This window comes from Halictus rubicundus, chromosome 11, assembly GCF_050948215.1.
Source record: "Halictus rubicundus isolate RS-2024b chromosome 11, iyHalRubi1_principal, whole genome shotgun sequence".
Classification (NCBI taxonomy): Eukaryota; Metazoa; Arthropoda; class Insecta; order Hymenoptera; family Halictidae; genus Halictus; species Halictus rubicundus.
The window spans coordinates 11,269,409-11,293,918 of NC_135159.1; the positions used below are offsets into that span (position 1 = coordinate 11,269,409).

General features: G+C 38.5%; 2 protein-coding genes across 2 annotated transcripts; both read left to right on the forward strand.

Annotated features, from left to right (window-relative positions):
• Window positions 1-580: 580 nt before the first annotated feature.
• On the forward strand, window positions 581-4,069 carry Osi23 (DUF1676 domain-containing protein Osi23). Its single transcript, XM_076795899.1, has 3 exons — window positions 581-1,349; window positions 3,359-3,519; window positions 3,756-4,069. Exons 1-3 carry the CDS (start codon window positions 1,027-1,029, stop codon window positions 4,064-4,066), a joined length of 795 nt encoding a protein of 264 aa, XP_076652014.1. The 5' UTR covers window positions 581-1,026; the 3' UTR covers window positions 4,067-4,069.
• Window positions 4,070-10,684: 6,615 nt separating this feature from the next.
• Window positions 10,685-24,273, forward strand: Crh-bp (corticotropin releasing hormone binding protein). The gene is made up of 7 exons (XM_076797253.1): window positions 10,685-11,044; window positions 21,138-21,228; window positions 21,740-21,900; window positions 22,039-22,252; window positions 22,704-22,882; window positions 22,982-23,090; window positions 23,515-24,273. Exons 1-7 carry the CDS (start codon window positions 10,928-10,930, stop codon window positions 23,634-23,636), a joined length of 993 nt encoding a protein of 330 aa, XP_076653368.1. The 5' UTR covers window positions 10,685-10,927; the 3' UTR covers window positions 23,637-24,273.
• Window positions 24,274-24,510: the final 237 nt, after the last annotated feature.

Here is a 24,510-nt window from a genome sequence, read left to right on the forward strand (position 1 = left end):
ACAGTTTTTACTAGTTTCAATGGTTGGTAAAGAATTAGTAAAATATAAAATTTAATAGTTTCACATTATTATTCTAGCGAGATTACTGTATGTGGGGAATGATTATTTTTATAACTCATGAACGAATTATAATCAATTTCGATGAAATTTTCAGCATGTGAAAGAGTTGTGAAACTTTTACTACCTTTTTTTCGTAATTCAGACGAAACGCAATTTTTCCAAAATTTTCGTTACATATCGTCTAGTAAACTAATTCATCTAGCTCGGCAGAAAAACTGAAGTTCAGCCCATTAAATTATTTTGATTTAGGTGATATTTTACAAAAGAGTGGCTTGAAAAGAGCCCCTCTGTAATTATCAAAGGCCTGTCCCCGTCGAGTGGAATCCTGATCGGATTTCGTTAACAGTTTATGTTTCTTGGTAATGATTTCAAGGTAGCATGTCCAATCGCAGACATAAACGCGCCGTCATGCAGCCCTGCGGCTCATCGATGATTTGCAGTCCAGGGTTGCTAGAGCATAAAAAGCGCCGCCTTTTGACCGCTACCTTGATGAATCGTAATCACCATCCAACCGGCGTCCTAGCCTATTTCCTGTGCGTATAAATCTTCAACTACTCAGGCCTGCAGGTTTACAGTGCATCTAAACCCTCCTAAGAAAGACGTCCTCTAACTGACGCGTTTGTGTTTCGAAGAAGCCCGAGCTCTATCGGCTCTAGTTACCAATTCTGGACTCCACGTTGGCTCCCATCATCGTACGAAACAGTGAAGAACAGGGTCCCGGAAGAATTGAAGAAAAATCTGAAAGATCTCCCAGCGACCACAAGATTGTTGATGCCACCTGTACGGGGGGACTCGAATTAATTAATTAATCCTTCGATCAGCACACAAAATCATTAATGGAACCGCCGTCTGGTCAGAAAGCAGCGACACATGTTGAGGATAGAGCAAATCTGTCGTGACTCGACCGGAATTCGAGAAGTTTATACAGTCTAAGGGTTTCGACGGCTTTCAAGCGAGGAAGGACCCATGTTTCTTTCAGTGCAGACTCGATTTTATGTGTTCGCCCTCGTGCCCATTGCGCTTGGTCACGCTGATCATGCCGACGTCGATGGGAAGACCAGATGGTACCACAGTTTGGGTACGGTGATCAAGGATTGCCCTTACGAGTCTTGGAGCAATCGCGGACAGCAGGACTTCTTTGAGAAGTACAGGAAATGTGTGCAGGAGCGAGCGTTCGCTGCTTTGGATCTGCTGCTTGCCGATGACGTTATTCCGCTGGTTGATGGATTGGACCTGGTGCGGTTTCACGACGGCAGGTCGAACTCGACGAAAGAGAAACCTGCGGACAGGTAAATTTCCGATTTCTCTCGGGAGGATTCTCCATTCAATTTTCACCGAGACGCGATTTTTACAGCTTTACACGTCGACGCGGTGACCGGGTCTATATGGACCCGCAGCATACAAGTTCATTTTTAATCGACGCGCAATTTCCACGGTTTTAAGCTTTGCGCGGTGGCCGGGTCAATTGTGACCCAGGGTATAGAAGATCATTTTCAACAGAGACACGATTTTATACCCGGCGCGGTGGCTGGGTCAGTTGTGACCCTGCATTTAATATTCATTTTTAACCGAGACAGGAACCGTACAATTTTAAATCTGACGCGGTGGCCGGGTCAATTGTGACCCAGGATATCGAAGATCATTTTCAACCGAGACACGATTTTATACTCGGCGCGGTGGCTGGGTCAGTTGTGACCCTGCATTTAATATTCATTTCCGACCGAGACAGGAACCGTATAATTTTAAATCTGACGCGGTGGCTGGGTCAATTGTGACCCAGTATTTAATATTCATTTGCAACCGAAACAGGAACCGTACAATTTTAGATCTGACGCGGTGGCCGGGTCAATTGTGACCCAGGGTGTCAAAGATCATTTTCAACCGAAACAAGATTTTATACCCGGCGCGGTGGCTGGGTCAACTGTGACCCAATATTAAGTATTAATTTTTAACCGAAGCAGGAACCGTTCAATTTTAGATCTGACGCGGTGGCCGGGTCAATTATGACCCAGTATTTAATATTCATTTGCAACCGAGACAGGAACTGTTCACTTTTAAATCGGACCCGGTGGCCGGGTCAATTGTGACCCAATAATATAATTGATGCATTCGAGTCGACAAATTCAACTTGGTAGTAATAGAAAAACTGGGACCAGTATTTTTTCGAAGATTTACGCGGAGAGATCGACAGATCAGTAAGCGAGAGTACAGCTATAAGTGGTCCGAAGCATCGTCAACTGTTCAATTACCTGAAACGTCAATTTCCATCCATCAACGAAAGTCGACGGTTGTTTCAATCAGATGCAAACGAGAATCGAAAATTGATGAGGAGCGGTTTGAATGGATGGCAGCGTCGTCGCCTATGAACGCCTGAGAAACCTCAGCTGTCGAGAGGGTTAAACTGAACTCCATTTACGTTGGCATTAGCGTTGCTCTCGACGTAATCCAGATTAAAACTACTTTACTTAATATATTTAAATCAGACTTAACCAAGGGCCACATCCTCGGGCTAATTTGGTGTATTGTCGGTGCAGTTTGAACGATGACCGGAGTACATCGAGGACAAAAGAAACCGAACTGTAAAACACAGAATAAAAAGACAATCATTTATTGCAACCCTAAACGAAATAAAATAAACTCTCCTAGTCTTTTTGTCAGTTTTCTCAATTTGATCGATATGCTGTTGTTCGTACAATTTCGATTGCACCTTTCCACGGAAGTGTTTTAGGCAACGGAGGAGCTTGCACGCAGATACCGCGGCTATCGATAACAGTACGATCAGTTGCGGCTTCGTTTCGCTCTATTTCATGCGAACAGGAAAAATATCGGAACTTTAATGGAACGCTCCGAGCGTTTGACTGCGGACGAATTTCAAGTCACGCGATCGCTCGTTGCAAGGAATCCGCGTTTGAAATGCCACCTCTCAGACAACCCAGCGTAAAAGGCTCATCAGTTGATTCCTGGCGGAATGACGTTTTATTAAAATCGTCGAAATGATTACAAAACTTGAAACATCCTCACAAATGGTACCTGACCAGTTGTTATCATTTATATTGGTCACCCCTGTCTCCTTTTTGTTACCGATTTTACGTTCTTTATCTAAGAAACTCAAACAAATTCAATTTATACGATCGCTAATACTGCAACATTGCGATTGATGTGTTTAATTGTACGCGGAACTTGCAGTTCAAATATCGAAATAAAAAGTAGTACAATAAATTTGATTATATTTGCTATTTGACGGATCATATTTTTCCGAGCGATTTTACTGACCACGGTGAAATGTTTCTGTTTGCAGCGAGCCTCACAACGATTCAGACTGGACAGCAATAATCGTAAAACGACTTTTACGCGTTTTACGCACCCATGTTTTCAAAGTGGACGTCGACCATCTCACCAGCGTCGCAGCTTACTCGTTGAACAATTCCAAGCCGGAAAAAAATAATAGTGTATTCGAAGGTTCGAAATGTCCAATCTTTAACGATAAAAAAAAAATCAATTTCTTTTTTCAAATAAAGTGTGTTCTACAGTATATAGTACATTCTTATAATGCTAGCCACCAAGCTGAAGAAATTATGAAATGGTCTATTTCATAATTTTGTGAAAATTTTAATTTTAATTTTAATGTGTGGTCTATTTCTATTCTATGTGTAAAACAAGGCAAAAGTGTTTGTTAATAAATGTAATGTTTGCAGGCCGCAGGCGGGGTAACAGGCGCAGATACAACCAAATGGTGCCCCTGCTGATAATGGGGTTCGTCTTGATGGGTTCCATCCTGATCCCAATGGGTTTTCAATTCTTGGCAGTGCTCGGCGGCAAAGCGTTACTTTTAGCCAAAATGGCGCTGATACTCTCCAGTATACAGGGCTTGAAAAAAATAGCAACGAGCGGCGTCAATTACGGAATATATCATGCTCCCGTAGAGCATGGTTGGCACGACAGAAGCCATATAGAACCATATTCGAACGTGGATCAACTACCTTTCCCAATACATTATCGTCCTTAATCTTTCTGGCCACTAAACTGTACCGTTAAAACCGAGAATTGTTTGCTAAACGGTTGTTGCATGGTCCATCCATGTAAATTTCCATAGAAACCTCGATGGACATTTGCTAATTAATTGCTGAGACGCGAGAGGTTTTCCCGCGTTCAATATGATTAATTACTGCGGATTTTGTGCATCGATTCGACACGCAAACGTTCGATTAAACATTTCCTGTTTCCCATAAAATTAATCGACTCGGTTAAACTTCACTTTGGCAACCCAGAAATTTTTAACTTCTTTTTTTATATAATCCTGTAGATTTTGACGAGAAAATGCCAAAAATCCAAGTTTTAATGTTAGGAATTCACTGGTTCTAAAGTTATGCTTGTTCAAACGATCGCAAAAGTTTTTCTTTTATTTATAAATTTGCTGAGGGTCGCAGTTCAACGATAAAAAACGTTAACGTGTCCTCTCGGACGCTCACGTTTCTTCCGACGGTGCTCGAATAAGTGTCTAAAAGTACTTTGAAGTATGTAAACCAGATTGTACCTTTTTATACAAACGGCGAGTTCAGCGATCGTTGGAAAGAAAAGAGGAAGAGAACACGGAAGAGCTCTCTGCGGAGCATTAAACAATATGGTTACACTTGATAGTAGCGTGAATTTTTCTGCTGGCTCCTCCGAGTCTCTTTTCCCTCCTCCCAGAGACCCTGTGCAAGAACGATCTTTTATTTAGTGCGAAGAATAAATTTATTATGTAAGAACTAGCTTTATAGATGTACTCAGATGATGGAAAAATGCATTACGTTGGTCAGAATTGTCCGGAGATTCTTTACAACGTCCCTGAAATCACATTGTTATCATTGTCGTCCATAATGAAGCTTCACTCAGTGCAAAGAGTAGATTAAGACGTGGCCTAAAAATGTGACAGAGAAAATTGTTCTGACAGTCTAAAAATTGTGTACAGCAACTATTAAACTCCTGTTATTATTTTTTCTTTCAGGAAACATGCTATTTTTTAACGTTGTATTCAGAAGGGCACTGCAATAAAAATTAATATTTAATACTGTTGCATTGGGAAACCATCAATTCATGTTTCGTTTCACTTATGCATACCAGCAGTCTCTTCGAAGGGAGTCAGTAGTATGTGACAGCCTATGGTCAGACAGCTGTGATAATACAGACTGCGAGTCAGTGGAAACGGAATGGGCGATCATGTTGAAGAAATACGGAAATAAAATAAGGAAATATAGCCTAACAATTTCCAAAAATATTTATTCTTCAACACAGCTCGCATTTCAATAAACAATTTGTCCGGGTTCTCACCGAACAGTCTGTATCGCAGCTTATTTTCCAGGGTATCGAAGGACGAAACGTTTTTATCGCGAAGCTGCTGAATTCCTAGATCCTTGGAGATCGTCCAGGGCTAAGGGACGTTTTACTTGATCAAACAATCGCCGACAAGACAAAACGAGACCGCGTCGTCTTCGCAGGAAGTTCCCCGGTTGAAATATCGCAGTAAATCTCTTGGACGTGATTTAATAAAATTCAGAAGCGCCCCACTGAATAACTCAACCGGTCTCGTCGAATGCACACCGGGTCTATTCTTGTACAGCAAAGTGTACGGACGCTTAGTATAACCGACACTCCGTCGCAAATGTTGAATCCCGCTCGTGGCATTTTTATTCATGGCCAATTAAAATATTTATCAGCTCCCACCCGTTGTTCCTTATGGAACTGAACAACCATATTTCGGATTCAACAATTCAGTTAAAATTGTCACTATCAAACACTATTACAGTGACAGTGAACACTTTAGATATTTTTTAAACAGTTTTACGTGTCGATAATGTTATAATAAAACATACTGTTCAACTCGACAGAGTCTGTAGAATTTTTTAGGAGTCTGTAGAAGCACAAAAAATTCCCTTTGATGTTTCTTTTTAAATTGATTTTGCCCAATTTATTTGAGGTTTAGTAATAGAATATTGTTTGATCTATGAATTCAATTTTTATTATATTCGTGTAGGGTTATTAAAAAAGGTTCATTATTTTATTCATAGATAAAGTCGAATAGGGAGCAGAATTAAAATGTTACCATTAATTTGTCCGCAATCTGATAGCGAATTCTGTTTTATCTTAGCAAATGATGTTAAAATGGAGCTACTCACGGAGAAAATCGTAAGGCAACAGATTCAAGAGAATCTTTAAACACAAGGAGGAGATTAAACGTTAGAGAAAAGCTCAGACCCTTCAAAGAAACATTGGTGGCTTTAACAATGTTCCAACAATTCTCGCAATGTGCACTCGGGCCTTCTGATTACTTCTAAAATGTAATAAATTCTGAGAAGGTGCATCCCGAGGTAAAACTTAAAAAAGCCATTACGCTAATATCGAACTGTTGTCAGATTTATCCTTCAGCGATTTTTTAGTTCGTTCTTCCATTCATTTTACTTGAAACCTTCATTCCTTACAATAACTTGCAAAATATCCGAGGAAAATGAGGTGACGGTGACAGCGACTAGTTTAAACATTTTTCAAACAATCTCAAATGTCCAGAATACTACTAAAATGTATATATCCTTGTATTCGGGAGGGTGCATAGAATTTTTGAATCCACAAATCATTTTTATAACTTTTCCGGTTGAAGCACAAAAAATTCCCAAAACTGAAAATTTGATTTTCGTTTTAAGGTAAAATTTCTCCGAAATTAGGAGCGATAGTGAGAAACGATTTCCGGGTACACATTCACCGTATCAGAATCTAGAAGAGCACGTTCGTTCAGCTATGATTACTAACGCTAACTGCGAGCGATTGGGAGGAAACGACCAACCGGAAGTGCGGATGTTTTCCCCAAAAATACAGCGTCCGCAATCGTTGGTGCAGCTTATAGCAATTACTGGTTCGGATAAACATCACGGTCAGTGGTCTTAATTGATCTATCCCAGGGCATAGGGTGTGGAACAGGGCGTATGAAACACGTCAATGCCCACACGACTAATTGATTTTTGCCGTTCGGTCCATAAGACGCCCGTATACGAGCGGCACGAATTATTTGCGCGACGATCGAATAAGTGATGAATAATTTGTGCCGCTCGTGCGTGAACGTCTTATGGGCTAAATGGCAAGAATCATTCGCGCATCCCCTATTTTCTTGACGGCGTTGATGGCGGTCGTTTCACTTGCAGGGGACAGCAATATAAATTTACCTCCTGCGGAAGATGTCTTCTGCGGCGCGAACTATGAAGATCAAATAACAAAAAAAAAAAAAAAACAAATAGATACACCCAGGATCAAAATTAAAGGATCTTAACCCCTCGACCACCACAAGTACATGGTCATCCATGCTTGGGACCATTTTCAGCTTCGTTTATCAATCCCTTTAAAAATATTAAATATTAAATAATATTAAAATATTAAACATTAAATTTTAAATAATATTAAAATATTAAATATTAGATATTAAATAGTATTAAAATATTAAAAGTAAATATCTATAGTTTTATACATTTTGATTAACCACAATTGAAATTAAATTTAACAATTGACAAATAATGAATCTTGTTTGACAAAAATTGAAAGTAAAGTATATATGTTTAAATTTATAAAATATTTATTGTTTTCTATGGATTTTATTGTATGCAATTTGCTGTTGTAAGATGTTTCATAATTCGTTGCATGCTTATTGTTTCAGAGTGAAAGTTTGCCACTATTAAGGGTTGTTTGTGTGAACATTTTGGGTTGTCACTCTCCACTGTTTCCGTTTGAAGCTGCGAAACTCTCAGCACTCTTATCAGTTTTACAGGGACAACCTATGATGCACTCGTACGTAGTCCAGCTTCTGAACGGTGAACTCGTTAATTTAGTTAAGTGGAGCGAGCCAGTCTTAATGAGAACAATTTTTCCCTTCTTTTTATCATGTCAGATAATAACATGGACGACTTGAATCCTCCTTGATCCTTTTTAATCGTGCATTTCATAACGTGGGTAATTAGAAAACAGTTATTTCCTCCTTTTTTCAGATTAATTTAATATTTCACATTGTTCATTACCATATGCAACAAAGATAATTTCATATTTCCTAGGTAACTATTATTTTTCATTAACTTACTATATTTATCAGAGAAGAACAACAAATTTAAATGTTTCAAAGATTATTCGAATAACTTACTATATTTATTGGAGAAGAACAACAAATTTAAATGTTTCAAAGATTATTTGAATAACTTACTATATTTATTGGAGAAGAGCAATAAATTTAAACATTTCAAAGATTATTTCAATAAGTTTAATAATCATTTCTGTTCATGGTCTTCTTATCGGTTAGTGCACAGTTAAAAATGAAATTGTTTTTCCATTCTGGTGATTCTTGTTTCTGCGACGCCATTTGTTTAATTAACCGGCGAAAAATCGTGCTTATCGTACACGTGAGATTATCAAATGGAAATTCGTTGTCGTGTCTTGATCCCGGTGAGCGTATCTATGCCCGTTATCGACATACCGTGTTAACCGGAAGTTACACCGGATATTCGATGACATTCCTCCCACTGCGAAAAGTACACCGGTATCAGTATCCTATTTTGGTCAAATAGATCACCTGTATTTCGCTGTGAGTGAACGTACGAGATGCACATGTTTGCAAGATCAATATTAGAGTAGAACTCCACCAAGGTCAAGGACTTGCAAAACACGAGATAAGATCTGCGATTCTACAGCTTCGTCGAGCGACTTCAGATAAGATATAATTTCGTAGAACTTTGTTTTCCATGAGTACAACTTTTTTGTTTTTTCTTACTTTTTTTTGTGAAACGTTGACTGACATACTTGTCACATTTTTCTGATTAAAATGAGTACAAACACGATACCATTAGGATTATATTTACTCGTTTAATCCACGATAAACTGGAACCTCGATTATCCGAACTGATCAGTGGTGCAGTTCGGATAATGGAATTTGAAATAAATAGTGATCCAAATCGTGTCGTGTTTGGGCTCGTTTTAATTGGGAGAATGTCACGATTATGTTGATAACAGTTTCGTAAAAAAATGAGTAAAAACAAGAAAGTTATGTCACTAAATTAGTATCATCTTACTACAAGCAAACTATATACATATTTCTATCCCATTTTTACCACAAGAGACTTTTTAGTCAACGAAATAAATTCTTCGCCTGTTCCAGTTTTCAAAACGCAATCATTGAGTATAATTATTATAAAAGGAAATGCAATTCGTGGCTCCTTCGCAAGTGCAAGGAATCAACTTTGGCGTTAAAATTATACAACAAAATCTCATTTCGAGCAACATCGAACCGGGAACCTGCTTGTAGAAGTAAATTGGTGTTTTGTTATTAAAGGAAGAAATTATATTCGCTCAGAAATCACTTGTGAAAGCCAGGTATACATAAATGCTTCATGCCGTTTCCCACCATAATTGTGTCTTCAGCTGTCGGTTTCAATTTAGATCTTACAATTCTGCATATTAAACCTTAATTAAGCTCCATTTTCAATTTTCAATGTAATTCACCGTGATCTCAATTTTAATTTTAATTTTCAATCAGTTCGATGTACATATGCATTAGCCTACGACACGATGTAATTCAATTTTCCCTCCTGTCTTTATTTTTCTTGATTAAAATCGAATCCTTAATAAAACAAATTGAAAAATGCTGAAGGAAATTGTATCAACGGCGTCCCGTTATCTTCGAACATTATTAAAACATATTAAAATGTTCTGAACGTTGTAAGAAAATATGTTATGCTATTCGCGAGACAGAATTGTTTCACGCAAGAATTATTTGTATAACGTTAACAATTAAATAATAACAATTAAATTTCTCAAAAATTACCGGAAAGACGAGAAGTGTTCAGTTACACGTCGATCCAATTTGATAAAAAATTTAATACTAGACAATGTTAATTTAATAACTTTGTCGTTTTGAATTATTTTGCTATGATACCTTCGCTAACATACTTGTCACACTTTTCTGATCAAAACGAGCCCAAGCACGGTACACCTCGGATCGCATTTACCAAACTAATCCACGATTCTCATATTCCACCGATCGGTTCGGATAATCGAGGTTCCACGAAATCGCGGATCAAACAGCCGAACGTGCTTCGAACTATGTCGTGTTTGGGCTCGTTTTAATCAGAAAAATGTGGCGAATGCACTGGTCGAAGTTTCACAAAAGAATAATTGAAAACAACAAAGTTATTAAATAAAACCTAACCGAACGAAACTGTGAGCCATTCCTCAAGCTAAAGCATGTTTTAAATCGCGTGCCCCTCGAGTATTTCATAATCGCCTGTCATAAATCTCTCTAGACAAACGAACAACGATTTCCTGAACAAAATGGCGCCGTTGATAGCTCCTCGGTATACAACTTCGCATACAACATCTTCGAAAAGGAAAAGTCATCGGTGTTGTTTCAATTGTTGCACAGATTCGGTGCCTCTTTTAGGCGATATCTAGATCATTTTTCGGAGGAGATCGAGATCCACGGTGTACCCGGGCACCCGAAGAACGTTCCCCGAGCGTTTAGGCTCGAAGACTCGTCGGTTATCATCGTTATCGTCGTTAGTATCGTGGCGAGCGCTCGGGGATGCGCAGCGTGGACGAATCGCGGGCTGGACTAGCGACTATAAGAGGGACGCCGCGCGTCGCGACGCCACACAATCTCCAGTTTGTCCTGACTCGAACTCGACGCGCGTCCTACCGAAGTGTCCCCGGGAAAGAGAAAAATCGGTGCCGATCGCATTGGAAATCATCAGCGAAAAATCGAAGGAAAAAAGAAAGGAGAGAGAGAGAGAGAAAGAGAAAGACGGGAAATCGTGTTGTTCAGGTTCGGCAAGCGGGTACCTCCCAACAAACGATTAGGATAAAGATGGTTCCGGATGGGTCATCTGGCCGGCTGCCGTGGCTGTTGTTGGCCACAGGCCTCTTCAACATCGTCAACGCTGTTATAAAAGGGAGCAACGATTATCAGCACTATCAGCAACAGGTATGGTGAGCTGGTTTATACAAGCTTTGTTCGGTGTTGGCCGCCGTTCCCGAAACAATGGGCACACGGCTCTTTTCAATTTCGAGAATGCCACTCTATTATGCGGCTCTGTTTGCTTCCGATCCCCGACTGATAAAATCATTTTTCTTTTTCTTCTTTTTTTTTTTTCTTTTGTATTCTCCCGGGAAGACTGACAAAAGAAACGAGTGTGTTTGTATGGGGGTCTGCTTGACTTTTTCGACGGTTTGTTTGACGAGGTGTGGGAGAAAGATAGTGCGTTCTTTTTCTTTTTCGAATTCTTCGATTAAAATTTATGCGAAAATTGCGCGCGTTCGTTTCGTTTAACAATAGGTTTACGGTTTAATAATTACTGTTTTACATTACTTCGTGAAAATAACGTGAACGTATGTCTATCAAAATTTGTAGACATTTTTTAAATAATATATATACCCGAAGAAATCGATTTGTTAAATAATACCAACGGATGCGTCTTTACACTCTCAATATTCGTAAATTAAAAATATTAGAATCCGTCATTTTGACGGGAAAATTGAATTCGTGTTTTTTTTTGTTCGCGCTGTTTAACAAAAACAAATCTGTATATTTCTGTTCGTTTGACAAAAGTTGACAACAAGTATGCACAAATTTTTGTTCGTTTTGATCGAGGAAAGCGGACCATAAAATTGAGTCTATTTTTCATAAACAATCGTGACTAGACGGGGGAATTTTATGCGAAATAAAAATTTTCTATCCGAATTCCAACAAACCGGAGTGAAATGGAAATTCATTTTATTTCTTAATTTGTTTAATAGCCAGAAAAGTAATATAACAGTATTTTTGAATTCTTCTGACGTTTTTACCCTTCCAAATTGCACCTACGTAAATTAAATATTGTTCCCGTGAAACACAATTGAAATTTCATTTCGTTTCGCGATTGGCAGGCCGTGGGTGTTTTCATTACGTTTTGTCGTAGGCACTATCGAAAAATGAAACTGTCAAACAATCGTTAATGATGAGAGCTACGTAATTCGTTGACCAGTCGATACGCACATTTCCGTTCTTCGCCATAGCGATTAATTGCATCGGCGGTTCAAAGTAAACGGAACACGTAGGGTCCCGAACAAATATCCCTTTCCCTTGTCCACCCACGAAAACAGGTTCCCTCTGGTCCCGTTGAAACAGAAGGCAGAATACAGGTGAAACACGAGATAAATTAATCAATCATTTATGTTGAAACTTCGATCCGGATGTGTAGGGATAATTGGAAACAGAAAATTACTAAGAGCTTCAATTTCGGAAATGAAAACTTGGGATAGATTACTCCAATGAAAAGAATAATCTATCTTAGGAAATATAACAATTGTAAATTCTCAAAACAATGCAATAGTTGAATTGAGTAATTGAATATTATTTTTAAAAGGTTCTACATCTATCAGTTTACTCTATTTTAATCTATCAATCTATGCCCATTGGTAAAATCTGTCCGGACACTCCAACAATATAAATAATTTATTAATTTTGTTCTTTCTATCCACATAATCGATTTGCTTATCTCTTCGCGATTTAATTCAGCTATAAATTTAGTTATCTAGTTTCCTAATCTATCTTGATAATCTGCCCACATCCACATATCAAGTAATTAGATCATCAATTCGATCAATTCGAATGCGCTCTTAATCCACCAGGATAATCCTAACGATCTGAGTAACCTATCGGTATAAACCAATTTCCGGAAGCTTCTTCCGATCTTTAATCTATTTCGATAACTATATACAATCTATATTTCTTCTAGCGGACTTCTAAAAAGCAACCCAGATCTGGGATACTAATTTGCATAACCGATCACGCATCCTATTTACATAGTAACTAGCAATGCCCATATCGATCGCGGTCATTACATAATTTATTCATCCAGCTCACTTAAAATCTTAATTTATCGGCAGCATCTATCTACAGTGCTTGTCTTATTGTCGGCAAACAAATTGTATAATCGTACACACCAATCTTCCAAAGCTATCATACAATTTAACATCAAACTAGTCTAAATAATTTATTGCACCGTATAATACCAAACTAATCTATCCAAACAATTTATTCTACCGTTCAATGTTAAACTAATCTATCAAAATAATTTATTATACAGTTCAAAATATAACCTATCCGTCCAATTTATCTCTACCTGTAGTCCATCAGATAAAACTACCAATATAATCTATCCAAGCAATCTATCCGCGTACCAATGTTAATAATCTATTTCCTGAGCTCGTAATCTATCCATCCAATTTATCTGTACCTTAAATCCATCAGAAAAATCTACCAATCTACCAATCTAGAAATCTATCTACGTATCAATGACAATAATCTATTTCCTGAGCTCGTAATCTATCCATCTAATTTATCTGTACCTCAAATCCATCAGAAAAATCTACCAATCTACCAATCTAGAAATCTATCTACGTATCAATGACAATAATCTATTTCCTGAGCTCGTAATCTATCCATCTAATTTATCTGTACCTTAAATCCATCCAAAAAGTCTACCAATCTACCAATCTAGAAATCTATCTATGTATCAATGACAATAATCTATTTCCTGAGCTCGTAATCTATCCATCTAATTTATCTGTACCTTAAATCCATCAGAAAAATCTACCAATCTACCAATCTAGAAATCTATCTACGTATCAATGACAATAATCTATTTCCTGCGCTCGTAATCTATCCGTGCAACTTATCTGTAAATTAAATTCATCAGATACCAATATAATCTATCGAAGCAATCTATCTATGTATCAATGGTAATAATGTGTTTGCTCAGATCTATCTCATCCAAATCGGCATGAACGTCGCAAAGATTGTCCGGTAGAAAAGTCACTAGAAACAGACCAGACTGGAAATAGAAGCCGGGGGAAGTTGGTCCCCTAATCCACTAGACAATACACAGATTTCGCATCGGCGAAGTTAAGTCACGCCACCGCGGACAGATTCAATATTCCCCCGAACAGCAAGTCGTAGAACTTCATTGGATCCAAAAGGGTTCGGTGCTCACTGAATCCCTGGCCGTATACTTCTTCATTAATCAGATTGGCTGTTCGTTTCGAGAGAACGAAATGAGATAGACCTCGAAGATCAACGGTTGCCGTTAGAGAACACTATACCGAAACGAAAGTATTGGGGAATCCGGGGTGTGCTTCTGTTTCGCCTCTCTCCCGGCCAAGTGAACGATCCCCAATCCTCTCTTCAACGTTTTTATTCCTGAAGGGTTCTCCCGCTAATAACTTCTGGCTTCGTGTCGCCTCCTCGCCAGAAAATATTAGTTCCGGAGACGTAAAATGTCCGATTTTATAATGCCAACGTTATAAACCGTTTCTGGCTCGGGAAATATCGTGTCTCCTGGCTCGTAATGTCGCATCGGCTCGCTGGGGACAGACCTCATTATCATTTTTTGAATTAATTAAAACCGCGAAACTGTTTCTCAATTGATCTGCTTCTGAATTGGTCTAATCTGAAATTGTTAGAAATTCTAGGTCGTCCTGTGGGTAAAATCAATTTTAAATTTCAGATAAATTAAATAAAAAAAAAAATAAATTTTGATAAATTTTAAATTCAACAAAAATTAAATTAAATTTAATAAATTTTGAAATTGTTAGAAATACTAGGCCATCCTGTGGGTAAAATCAAATTTAAATTTCAGATAAATTAAATTAAAAAAATAAATTTTGATCAATTTTTCATTTAATAAAAATTAAATTAAATTTTATAAATTTTAATTTTGAATTTTAATTTTAGATTTTACAAATTGAACGATACAGCTCTTTCTAAAATTATACATTGTTTCATTAAAATTGATATTAAAATTTAAACTTGTATGTCACGTTTATTGGTTATTGACAATTAAAATAGAATAGTGATGTTCTAGGAATGAAGGGGTTTTGTTTGGGAGAAATTCTTCTTGTTCGTTAAAGCGATTGTTAAAACCGGAGCCTTTGGTATATGTAACGAGCTGATATTTCATTCCGAAGAAGATCCAGAAAGCAACGGCATCGAAACTGCGCGTTCCACGGGTCTTATCGAAGGCGGCGTTCGGTCTGCCGACCTGTAAAGTGGAATTGCTTGTTGTCAGTGTAAACGCAATTTATGCGCTCGAGTTACTCGCAAAAATCGAGTGGCAATGTACTTCGAGGTTCAATCCGGCGAGGTTACAGACCACCGAGCGATGTAAATATACGATCTTACTGTGCCGATTGAAGCACGGTACTAAAACGCGTCCAAGAAATCTTTGTTGCAAAAGGATCAATCGAAAAACCGGGTCAGAAAATCCTTTGGACCGATTTATGCCGCTAGAACGCTTTTTACTAATTAAATTTCCAAGCTTCATACTCGGAAAATTCTAAAATATCTCTTACACCTTCTATACACATTATTTAAAATTTTTTAGTTGAAAATTCTAGCTGCAAAAATTAAATTTTTAATGCTTTTAACGATTTTTCAAGTAATACAATTTTCTCATAATTGTTTATCTGCCAGATTGTTTACATTTTTACAGCAGCGACGTGTCGTTATAAACACGATGAATTCTTAACAAAAATAAAAGAGTTTACGCAATTAGGTTCAATAAGAGCGAAATTGAATTAAATTAGTGGCTATGTTGATCGAATGCCGTACTTCCGGTACGTTTCTGCAATTTACGACGTGAACTTTGAACTTGAACTAATGAACGTATCTAATAATCTCCGAGAATTTCGCTGCATTAATATTTAATTCATTGATATAATATTTCCCTAAATTTCGAAATGTAACATTAAGTCCGACTGGGCGAACATAGTTTCGAAATTAAATTCCAAGAGCTAGTGACTCGGTGCAACAATGTTTAAATTTAATTATTCTCTTGACTAACGTTGTGGTTCCGTCGCGGCTTACTCTCTTTGAATAAAGATTTTCGAGTAAATAAACTGTTAAACGCGCCAACAGATTGTGGCAACAATCCTCGTTGTCAATATTGAGACATCAGTTTTGGTAGGATCGACTACTTCGGTAGTACTTCCGGTTCGTAATAATTCTTAAGAGAGAGAAATCATGCCTCTTGCGGTTCGAACAATCGTCGCAAGGTGAATCCGTGTCACAGCAAATATTTACAACGGCTGTTCCGCTGTTTGTATCTCGATTACATGCTCTTAGTCGATCATAAATCACCGGCAGCTTGTCTGGTTAACGCGTAATAATCGAAAACTCCGAAGCTGCGTGTATAGTTCCTGCAACCCTAACACGCGCCATGCACATTATAGCAAATTCACGGGAAAACAGAATTAGGACAATTAACACCATTACACCGGAGAAAGCCAATTTTTATTTTCCAATAAAGTTCATTAGACCCATACATTTTCTTAGATTCCTACTTTACTTAACATAACCTTAAGATTAGCTTTAACATAACCTTAACCCTTATGTCAATATGTCAACTATGTCAATATACAAGTGTACAATCATTTTCAGCTAAATGATAATTGTCAGTACGAACTAATAATTCTGTTTCGTATTATTGAACATTTGCAGATAGGTAAACATACGAAACGAGGTGAGCTCGAAATTAGTTATTACAAGATATATTTACACGGAATCACTATCAGATAAAGAATCTTCTGATGTATTTATATCAGCTAATATGGTTCTTCCAATAAATCTGATGCACTCTACTGATGCGATATTTCCTCCTCCAGTTTCTGGAGCAGCACCTGAACTTGCGGAGAGCTTCTGCCGAGCCGATTAATAATCTATTTTTAATAATAGTATATATTAGTAATTATAACTAATAACCTACAACGATGATTGCAACTCGTGCGCTCAAACAGCGAAAATGTCGGATGTCACATTTTCCCGGAAATCTTTATATAGGTTATAAATTTCAATCAGATGCGTCGTAAACATTATATAAAACGCGATCATTTTATATAATACAATATGTCATCACTGTGGATTTTTATGTAAAAGAAGAATTGTTTGCAGCGGTCGCAAGATACTGGTACAAAAATTCATAGTTAATATAGTTAATAATAATTACAATTATATTTAAATTGTGTTCATATTTTTCGCATAATTTGTGCGAAACTTGTATAGTTTCGAAATCGAAACTCGACACCTCGAATATCGAAGAGTTCGAATTTTCGAATCCAAGTCCTCGAGGTGTCGAGATTTCATGGATTTGTTTCGTTCGAGATTGACGTTCCATCATCAATTTCGAACGTTGTTACACTTGGAATCATTCTGCAGAATGCATCGCGTGCAGATAGCTAACGGCACGTCACCGATCGAATTCAATTTCGCCGTTCTCGGAACATGGCTTTCCATCGAAAATACAGCTTCGGGTAAAGTGAAAAGGATCGGCGAACCGTGTTCGATCGATCGATCGAACGGACGGTTTCCCCGAGTGATCGAATCGAACCGGGCCGGCTGAAATATCAAAATAAACCCGCAACTTGCGATTATCGATTTTCGATTGGCGCGCGGCGCGGGTCGCAGAGGCTACTTCAAAGATTATGTCATCGGATGTATATGCGCGCGAAAATGTAAAGAGTCAATGGTATGTCAGATAAAATGGCGGCAGGTGAATGTTGCTTTCAATTTATATGCGGTGGACAAGGGCAGGAAACTCGTGTCGCGGCCGCATAAACGGCCGGAGAAAACGCGATCTTGGAAATAGGTTATAAACGCGCGTTAAAATGACATCTGCACACGGGTAGTCAATTGAACGACTGTTGCGTCCTCAAAGGGGCCGGATAACGGGTCAAAAGTGCTCTTGGACAGAATGAGGCCCGTGCAGGACGGTTTACAAAGAAAATACATTCCATCCTGAGTTAGAAGCCTCTATTTCCACCCCGGGGGATAATGCCTGCAAAAAATCGGATCAGCCGTTTTTTTTTTGTTCCCTTTAATCCCGAGCTTAGGCATTGAAAAAACCTCGCACGTGGAAGTCATATTTCAGAATCCTTTTTCCGATTTTTATGGTCGCCATTTCAGTTAGAACCACTTTTAAAGAACCGAAGAAAAACAGACTTCTTGTGGAATTATAAAGACACTCATTGAAGTCGTATCAGGAACACTTTTCCGATTTTTAGGTTAACTATTTTACGAGAAAATTGACCAATCTAAAGAATTGAAGAAAAATGCAGAATACGCAGAATTTAGTGTATACAGCAAATATTTTTTTAAAAGCTTTGGAATTTATTAAAAAATAGAAGATGCTCACTATGAAATTGACTAGGGTAGTAATACCTGTAAGCGGCGGGAACACGATTTTTCGATTAAGGATTAGGAGCGGCTTATTCACGTGACCATTTATTCTTGAACCTAATGTAAGTATGATAAATAATTTCAAGCAAAATGAAACAAAGAAATTCAAATATTACATACAGCAAAGATTTTCTGAAAGTTCAAAATTAATTAAAAAATAAAATACGCTCGATGTTTTAGACGACCATTGAAAAACCGGCGGGATTTTTCGATCGAGGATCGATTTATTCACGTGACCATTCTCGAACCTGTTAACTACGCGAGTCATTCGTCGCGCTATTTACTTTTGAAATGTAATTGCGCGGGTAAGTAAAATGCATACCACGTCCCCGTTTTTGTATTATGAAATATTCCGAGGGTGGCAGATTTTTTGTTGAAGTAGAATAAATGTGGCAATGCGACGGAACGTAACGCAGTTAGAGCAGAAATGAATGGAAATGAACGAACGTGCATATGATTGTAATTGGTTCGGCTGCCACTGGTTGTCCGCAATAAAAATTGTCCTCCATCTTCATTTCTCCAATGAAAGCCTTTCTAAAGTAAATGCGAAAAGCAATGGAGAATTTTTTAAAATAATAAATTAAATTCACCTCTAGGTACGCCCACGCAGCTGACGCTAATAAACGTCAAGGTTTTTCACATTTAGAGGTTCCTTGATTTAAAAAAGTCTCTTGCAAAAGAATTTATATTAATTTGATTTGGTATGCTTCAGGTTCCCTCATCCCCATCATTTTTAATGAAATGGAAAGCACGATTCACGGGGGAAGGATGAAATTTTGTTAATTTGTATCAGGAAATGTCATCTAAAAATTGCAAAACTGGTAAATTTATCCTACATTGCCTTCGCAAATTTGTAATACAATGATAAATGTGCTCGTAGGATTAAAAATGAATCCAATGTTTTATGCAACAGCGAATATATTTTTCAGCCGTACAGCTGAAAATTTATCTTCTCACAAAAACACTGCACATTTATTTATTCTCGTTTCACTGTATTTTCGACGTTCCAAATCTGCTTGTTTGTGTCGAACATTTGTCCCAATTGTTTGAGAAATGAATGGATTTGGAAAGGGAACAAGCATACATTTTTAGAATCTATTTATTCCTATTTGGGCTTTATTTTCTGACGATACCTTGTAAAATATTTTTTCAAAAAATTACGGAGGTATTCCTTTTTACTGGGATTACTGTAGAATATATTATTACGAAATACGTGTTTAAATAATCTGTGGGGGTGATCTTTTTTGCTGGGATTATTTGCGAACTGTTTATCACCGGACCCAGCCATTTCGCATTTCTTCCTTTTATTGATCCTCTGACATTCTCATTGTTTTTCATTATAGGCATCATAGCAGCCCAGTTTGCGGCCACTTGTGAACGATTATTGTTAGAGAGGCGTTATCGACGAACGAGACACCATCCTCGCCGAGTTTTCAGAGATTGCGTCAGTGTCTGCAAAAAAAAAAAAGAAATTCATGAGCCCTCCGATATTCCGATTTTTGTAAACAAAATTTCGCTGGCTGGGCCAGCAAACGTATGCAAAACTCCGTCGAAATTAACAAGCGGCATATTGGATTTCATCCCTCTCCGTGCAGCAGAACTTTACTTAAAAATGAGAACGGTTTCGCCCTTCTGTTTGTGTTGCTCTAGCATTTAAACGGGCCAGCGTGAGAAACATTTTTAGGAGCGCATTTAATTTTTCTAGTATTTTTATCTCTCTCTCTCTCTCTCTCTCTCTCTCTCTCTCTCTCTCTCTCTCTCTCTCTAACGTGCACACGCATGGTCTGAACGAACGTAATTAAAAGACACTGAAGGTAACGTGGATCCCGTCTTTTTAGGGAAGAAATAAAACTGAAACGGATGGTGCCTGTAGGCAAATGAAAAATGAAGTAGGAGGAGAGGGATGCGTGGGAGGAGATAAAAGGGACCGTAAAATGAAATTCTTCTGAGAGGATTTATTTAAAAATTCCATTGTGACACAGGCTGCTCCCAAAGTATAAGTAAAACAAGCCCTGCAACTATACAATAATACCCGGTGCTCGGCAAAATTAAAGCATCGTCCGAGACGAACATTTTCGATATTTAACGCTGAACCTACCGAGCCTTAAAAGCAACTAATACATGTTGTCTTATGAAAACGACGAGATTGAATTTATTCGGTTCTGCATCTATAGAATTTCAGTAATTGTGAAATAAAAAATCTGGAACCGGTCATTTTGACCGGCGGTGGTGGGTTTAGTGTTAAATTGCTATAACACTATGGAAAAGACACATGCGATCGTTCTACCCGGGCAGATTTTAAACGGTGGCGCTTTGCTGGAAACAAGAAAGACGTCTCGCTTTATTATTTTCTAGAAAAAGACATGCAATTGCATTGGACGTCCGCATTCTAGCAATCGACATCACCGATGACAATCACGCCGTAATATCCGACTGTCGATAAAGATATTTCCATTGACTGCTCCACGGGGAAATAGATTTTCCCGAAACACTTTGATCCACTGATCTAATCCGTAGATATTGTAGGTTCTGCGACAGGATGAAATTGCTGGTGGAAATGAACGTTTCGCCATAAGTCGTGAAACGTTTCGATGCAAGAAATCCGTTTCTTATTGTTACGTTTATTTATTCCGAGCTCCACAGCCCAGAAACGGACTTGATTTGTAATTTTACAACTTGGCATACTCCCTTATTCTCATACCGCTCGCGTACTCGCACTTGCATTTACATTTATAGTGTTTCATAGTGACAGGAGATTCCGCGTTCCTCCTAATGAAAATGTTTAACCCCTCGTTTCTTTTTGCAGCTCACGCCGGACCATTTGTCAAAGGACTTTTATCGTATGGACTACAAGGATGGATTTTTAAGTTCATACACCCGCTTCACGCCCATCACAGGTGACCGTCGCCGTAAAGTCTTCTGTGCGCAACCGGAACGTTTAAATACACGTCTAATTAACAATTGATAGGAATTCAATACCGAGTGAAAAGTAAAAACTTTCAAAGCTTCCATGCATTCGATCACGCGTCTGTAGAATGGACAGTGAAATTTTCAGAGCGCAATAAATTGCTAAAGAATGTATTAAGAATGTATTAAATTAAGAATGCAAAAAGTTATTCCGGTTTGAAGTATGCAACATCAATTGCGAGCGGACTGCGGATTTTTATGCAGAATAAAAATTGTCTGGATCAATTACAAGACACAGGATCTACGTAGACATTTATTCCGTTCGTTTGTTGATAGAAATCAGTTGAAAATAATGGCGACAAAGCTTAAATGTTTCTACAGTTCTGTCATAATATCCGCAGTTTGATTATGGGACTGACTGTAGACACCAGGTTGCCTACACAAGAGTTTACTAATCGCTCTCCCCATGGACGAAGACTATAGCACGTTTCCTTTTTTCAGATTGCATGTTCGTGACGACGGAGCCCGGCGCTTTCATATACACGGCTAAAACCGATAGCGAAGAGGTCTGCGGCGTTCACTTCCTAGCCGGACCCGACCAGAAAGTCGAGATCACTTTCCTCAGCTTCGACGTTCCGTGCGAGCATCACGGGCTTATCTCGGTAAATATTGAGAAACGTATAAAAAATAAAAAAAGAGAGAGAGAGAGAGGGGCCAGCGAAACTCTTATCAGAGTATAAAAAGCATCACGGGCCGTTGAACGGGAGGGTTGATCTACAATTTATTTTTGCAACCCGCAGGCGGTGGACGGCTGGGAGCTGAACGGCGAAGTGTTCCCCAGCGAAATGGATCATCGATTACCCCTGAAGCAGAGGATCAGCGAATTCTGTGGTAAAAATATCGGCGTGAAGAGGAGCTTCGCGAGCTCGCAGAACGTCGCGGTCGTCAGGTACAGGATCCCCAAACCCGGCAAGGGATTCACCATACTTGCGAGGTTCCTGAAGAACCCTAGACGTAAGCATTAGCTACCGGAAGATCTTTGGAGAACGCTCCCGTCATCCTCCATTAGCGCCGGCACGTCCTGGTCGTTTCATTAGAACCAGTTTCCTCGTTTCGAGGGACTCGCACTTTGATTTTGCTGAAAAATTTCGAATTTCGAGCTTTCAGCTGACTCTCTTCACGTAAAATGTAGCTTTCCTCGGGAACTACCAGGACTACAAAAACTCTTTTCTGTTCCGTTCCTCATTTCCCTTTTTTAATATTCATTACGCTTTAAAAATACAGTAATCGGTACCACCACAGTAATTGGGTTCCTATGTTCGCTTAAATTGCACCAACTCATTTTCAGCATAAATGCATACAAATCATAGTGTCTAGTTATAATTGCGGGGCAACAGAAGAAATTGTTCTTGATTTGTATCGATTGAGTTTCATTTATATTGATATTCTGCTCGCAATTTTCCAGCTTGCAACGTGCTGGCAGCAAGCCTGACCGAGCCGTTCACTTTGCGGAACTACGGAAGACGCATAAATTGCACCTACGTCGCATTATATCCAGGAACCGTGCAAGTAATCGCCCTCGGAGTCGGCGTCACTAATTTGCTGGGACCCGGTCGCACAACCGAGACCGGAACTCTGCGGAAAGTTCGTATACACGCCCGCGTGTGTCGTTTGTAAAATGTTTTGCAACACCCGAGTTGGCAATTAACGCTTCATTGAACGGGCGAAACCTTTTATTTCCAGTGCGACGAGAGAAACCCGCACGATCAAGCGATAATTGGAGGCGGTTACGGTCTAGACACGACCAAAGTTCAGGTGGTGGACTCCATCTGCGGAATAGACTCGAAACCCGGTAACACAATCAATAACTGCCGCTATTATAAACTGATTAACTCGAGTGCTCGTCGATGTTCCATCTCGTAAATACTTGTCGGTGCTCGGCGGCTTGAATATTTAATCGCACGGACCCGGGAATCAAAGTTCTGTTTGATGTTCAATCAAACAGAACTTTGATTACTCATTCCCAATGATACGGATGGTCCCAGCAATCCGAGAGATGGATGCTATGCTCGTTAGATCATTTGTTGGGGAGCAAATATTTTTAAAATGACAGAAATTGAAACAGTTCGAGCATATTTATAATATAAGAAAACAAGTAAATTTAGGTGGTACAGTTAAATGGCTCACCCGGTGTACAAATGGCAATCTTTCACTCGAGATTTAGCGATGATTTGGATTGTTCATTGAGATAAAAAGATTTTTACTTTTTATTTCAGACTACCATGAAGTGGTAGAGTACAGCGTCACCTCGGTGAGGCTGATATCGAGTGGATTCTTCGACAACTCTGTGACCGTGAACATCCAGCCGCTGAAGGACGAGTTTCTGGACAGGAATTAATCCGGGACGCGATTATTTTTTTGATCATAGAACACGATCGAAGTTTCAAGACCTCATTGTGAATGCAGTTACTTATAAGGCGAAGGTCCCAAAATTTAGCCATTCACACACCGAGATAGAAGCGTATATATACTCATTTTCGTTCGACGAATTTTGGGAACTGAGTTGTTCTACCTTTCTAAATGATGTTTAGATATATATATATTTCTTCATTATTTATTATAGTTTCATTGAGCATTTATTTGATTCATTGTACCTTCACACGCGACTGAGTGCGATTAATCGTTTGAATTCATGCGACTGAGAGACTACACATAGCTTGGAAGCCCGAGGTTTCTATAAGTACTCTTGTATGTGCAAATGATTTCACATAGATTGTCCTTTTTCTGAGATGATTCATGATTTGATATTGTGCGACTTGTGATAAATGGATTTCAATAATCGATGATAAATAGGTGTATAGACTTCTCTGTAGTTGCTAAAACGTTTTAGTACCTTAGAGAAAGGCCTCGAATTTTTATTCTTGTAGAGTGTAAAGTTCTAAACGGTGCTGTTCGGTTGAAGCGTGCCAATTTCTTTTAAACGACTAAACTGAATAAACGTTAATCATTCCTCCAGCTTCGATTATTGTCTGAGACTGCACCTTGTAGGAATTAGTTGCTTTAATTTATTTTAAAAGCCTCTTCAAAAAATTTGAACACGAAGCTGATCTATCGTAAGTGCGTTAACTTAATTAGTTTCATTGAAATTCGATTTAATTTAACTTAATTTAATTTTAATTTATATACACTTTTCAGGATGGATTGAATAGTTTTCCTTTTTTAGTGGAACCAAATCTCTTTTGAATTCAATTCCAATTCGCTTCACATTTGAA

Excerpts from the sequence above, each read along its gene's own strand:
- Osi23 (XM_076795899.1), top strand. The coding sequence starts at position 1,027 with ATGTTTCTTTCAGTGCAGACTCGATTTTATGTGTTCGCCCTCGTGCCC. Across the intron at positions 1,350-3,358 it reads AAAGAGAAACCTGCGGACAG|CGAGCCTCACAACGATTCAG; the intron begins GTAAATTTCCGA and ends TTCTGTTTGCAG. Across the intron at positions 3,520-3,755 it reads AAATAATAGTGTATTCGAAG|GCCGCAGGCGGGGTAACAGG; the intron begins GTTCGAAATGTC and ends TAATGTTTGCAG.
- Crh-bp (XM_076797253.1), top strand. The coding sequence starts at position 10,928 with ATGGTTCCGGATGGGTCATCTGGCCGGCTGCCGTGGCTGTTGTTGGCC. Across the intron at positions 21,229-21,739 it reads CCGCTTCACGCCCATCACAG|ATTGCATGTTCGTGACGACG; the intron begins GTGACCGTCGCC and ends TCCTTTTTTCAG. Across the intron at positions 22,883-22,981 it reads AGACCGGAACTCTGCGGAAA|TGCGACGAGAGAAACCCGCA; the intron begins GTTCGTATACAC and ends TTTTATTTCCAG.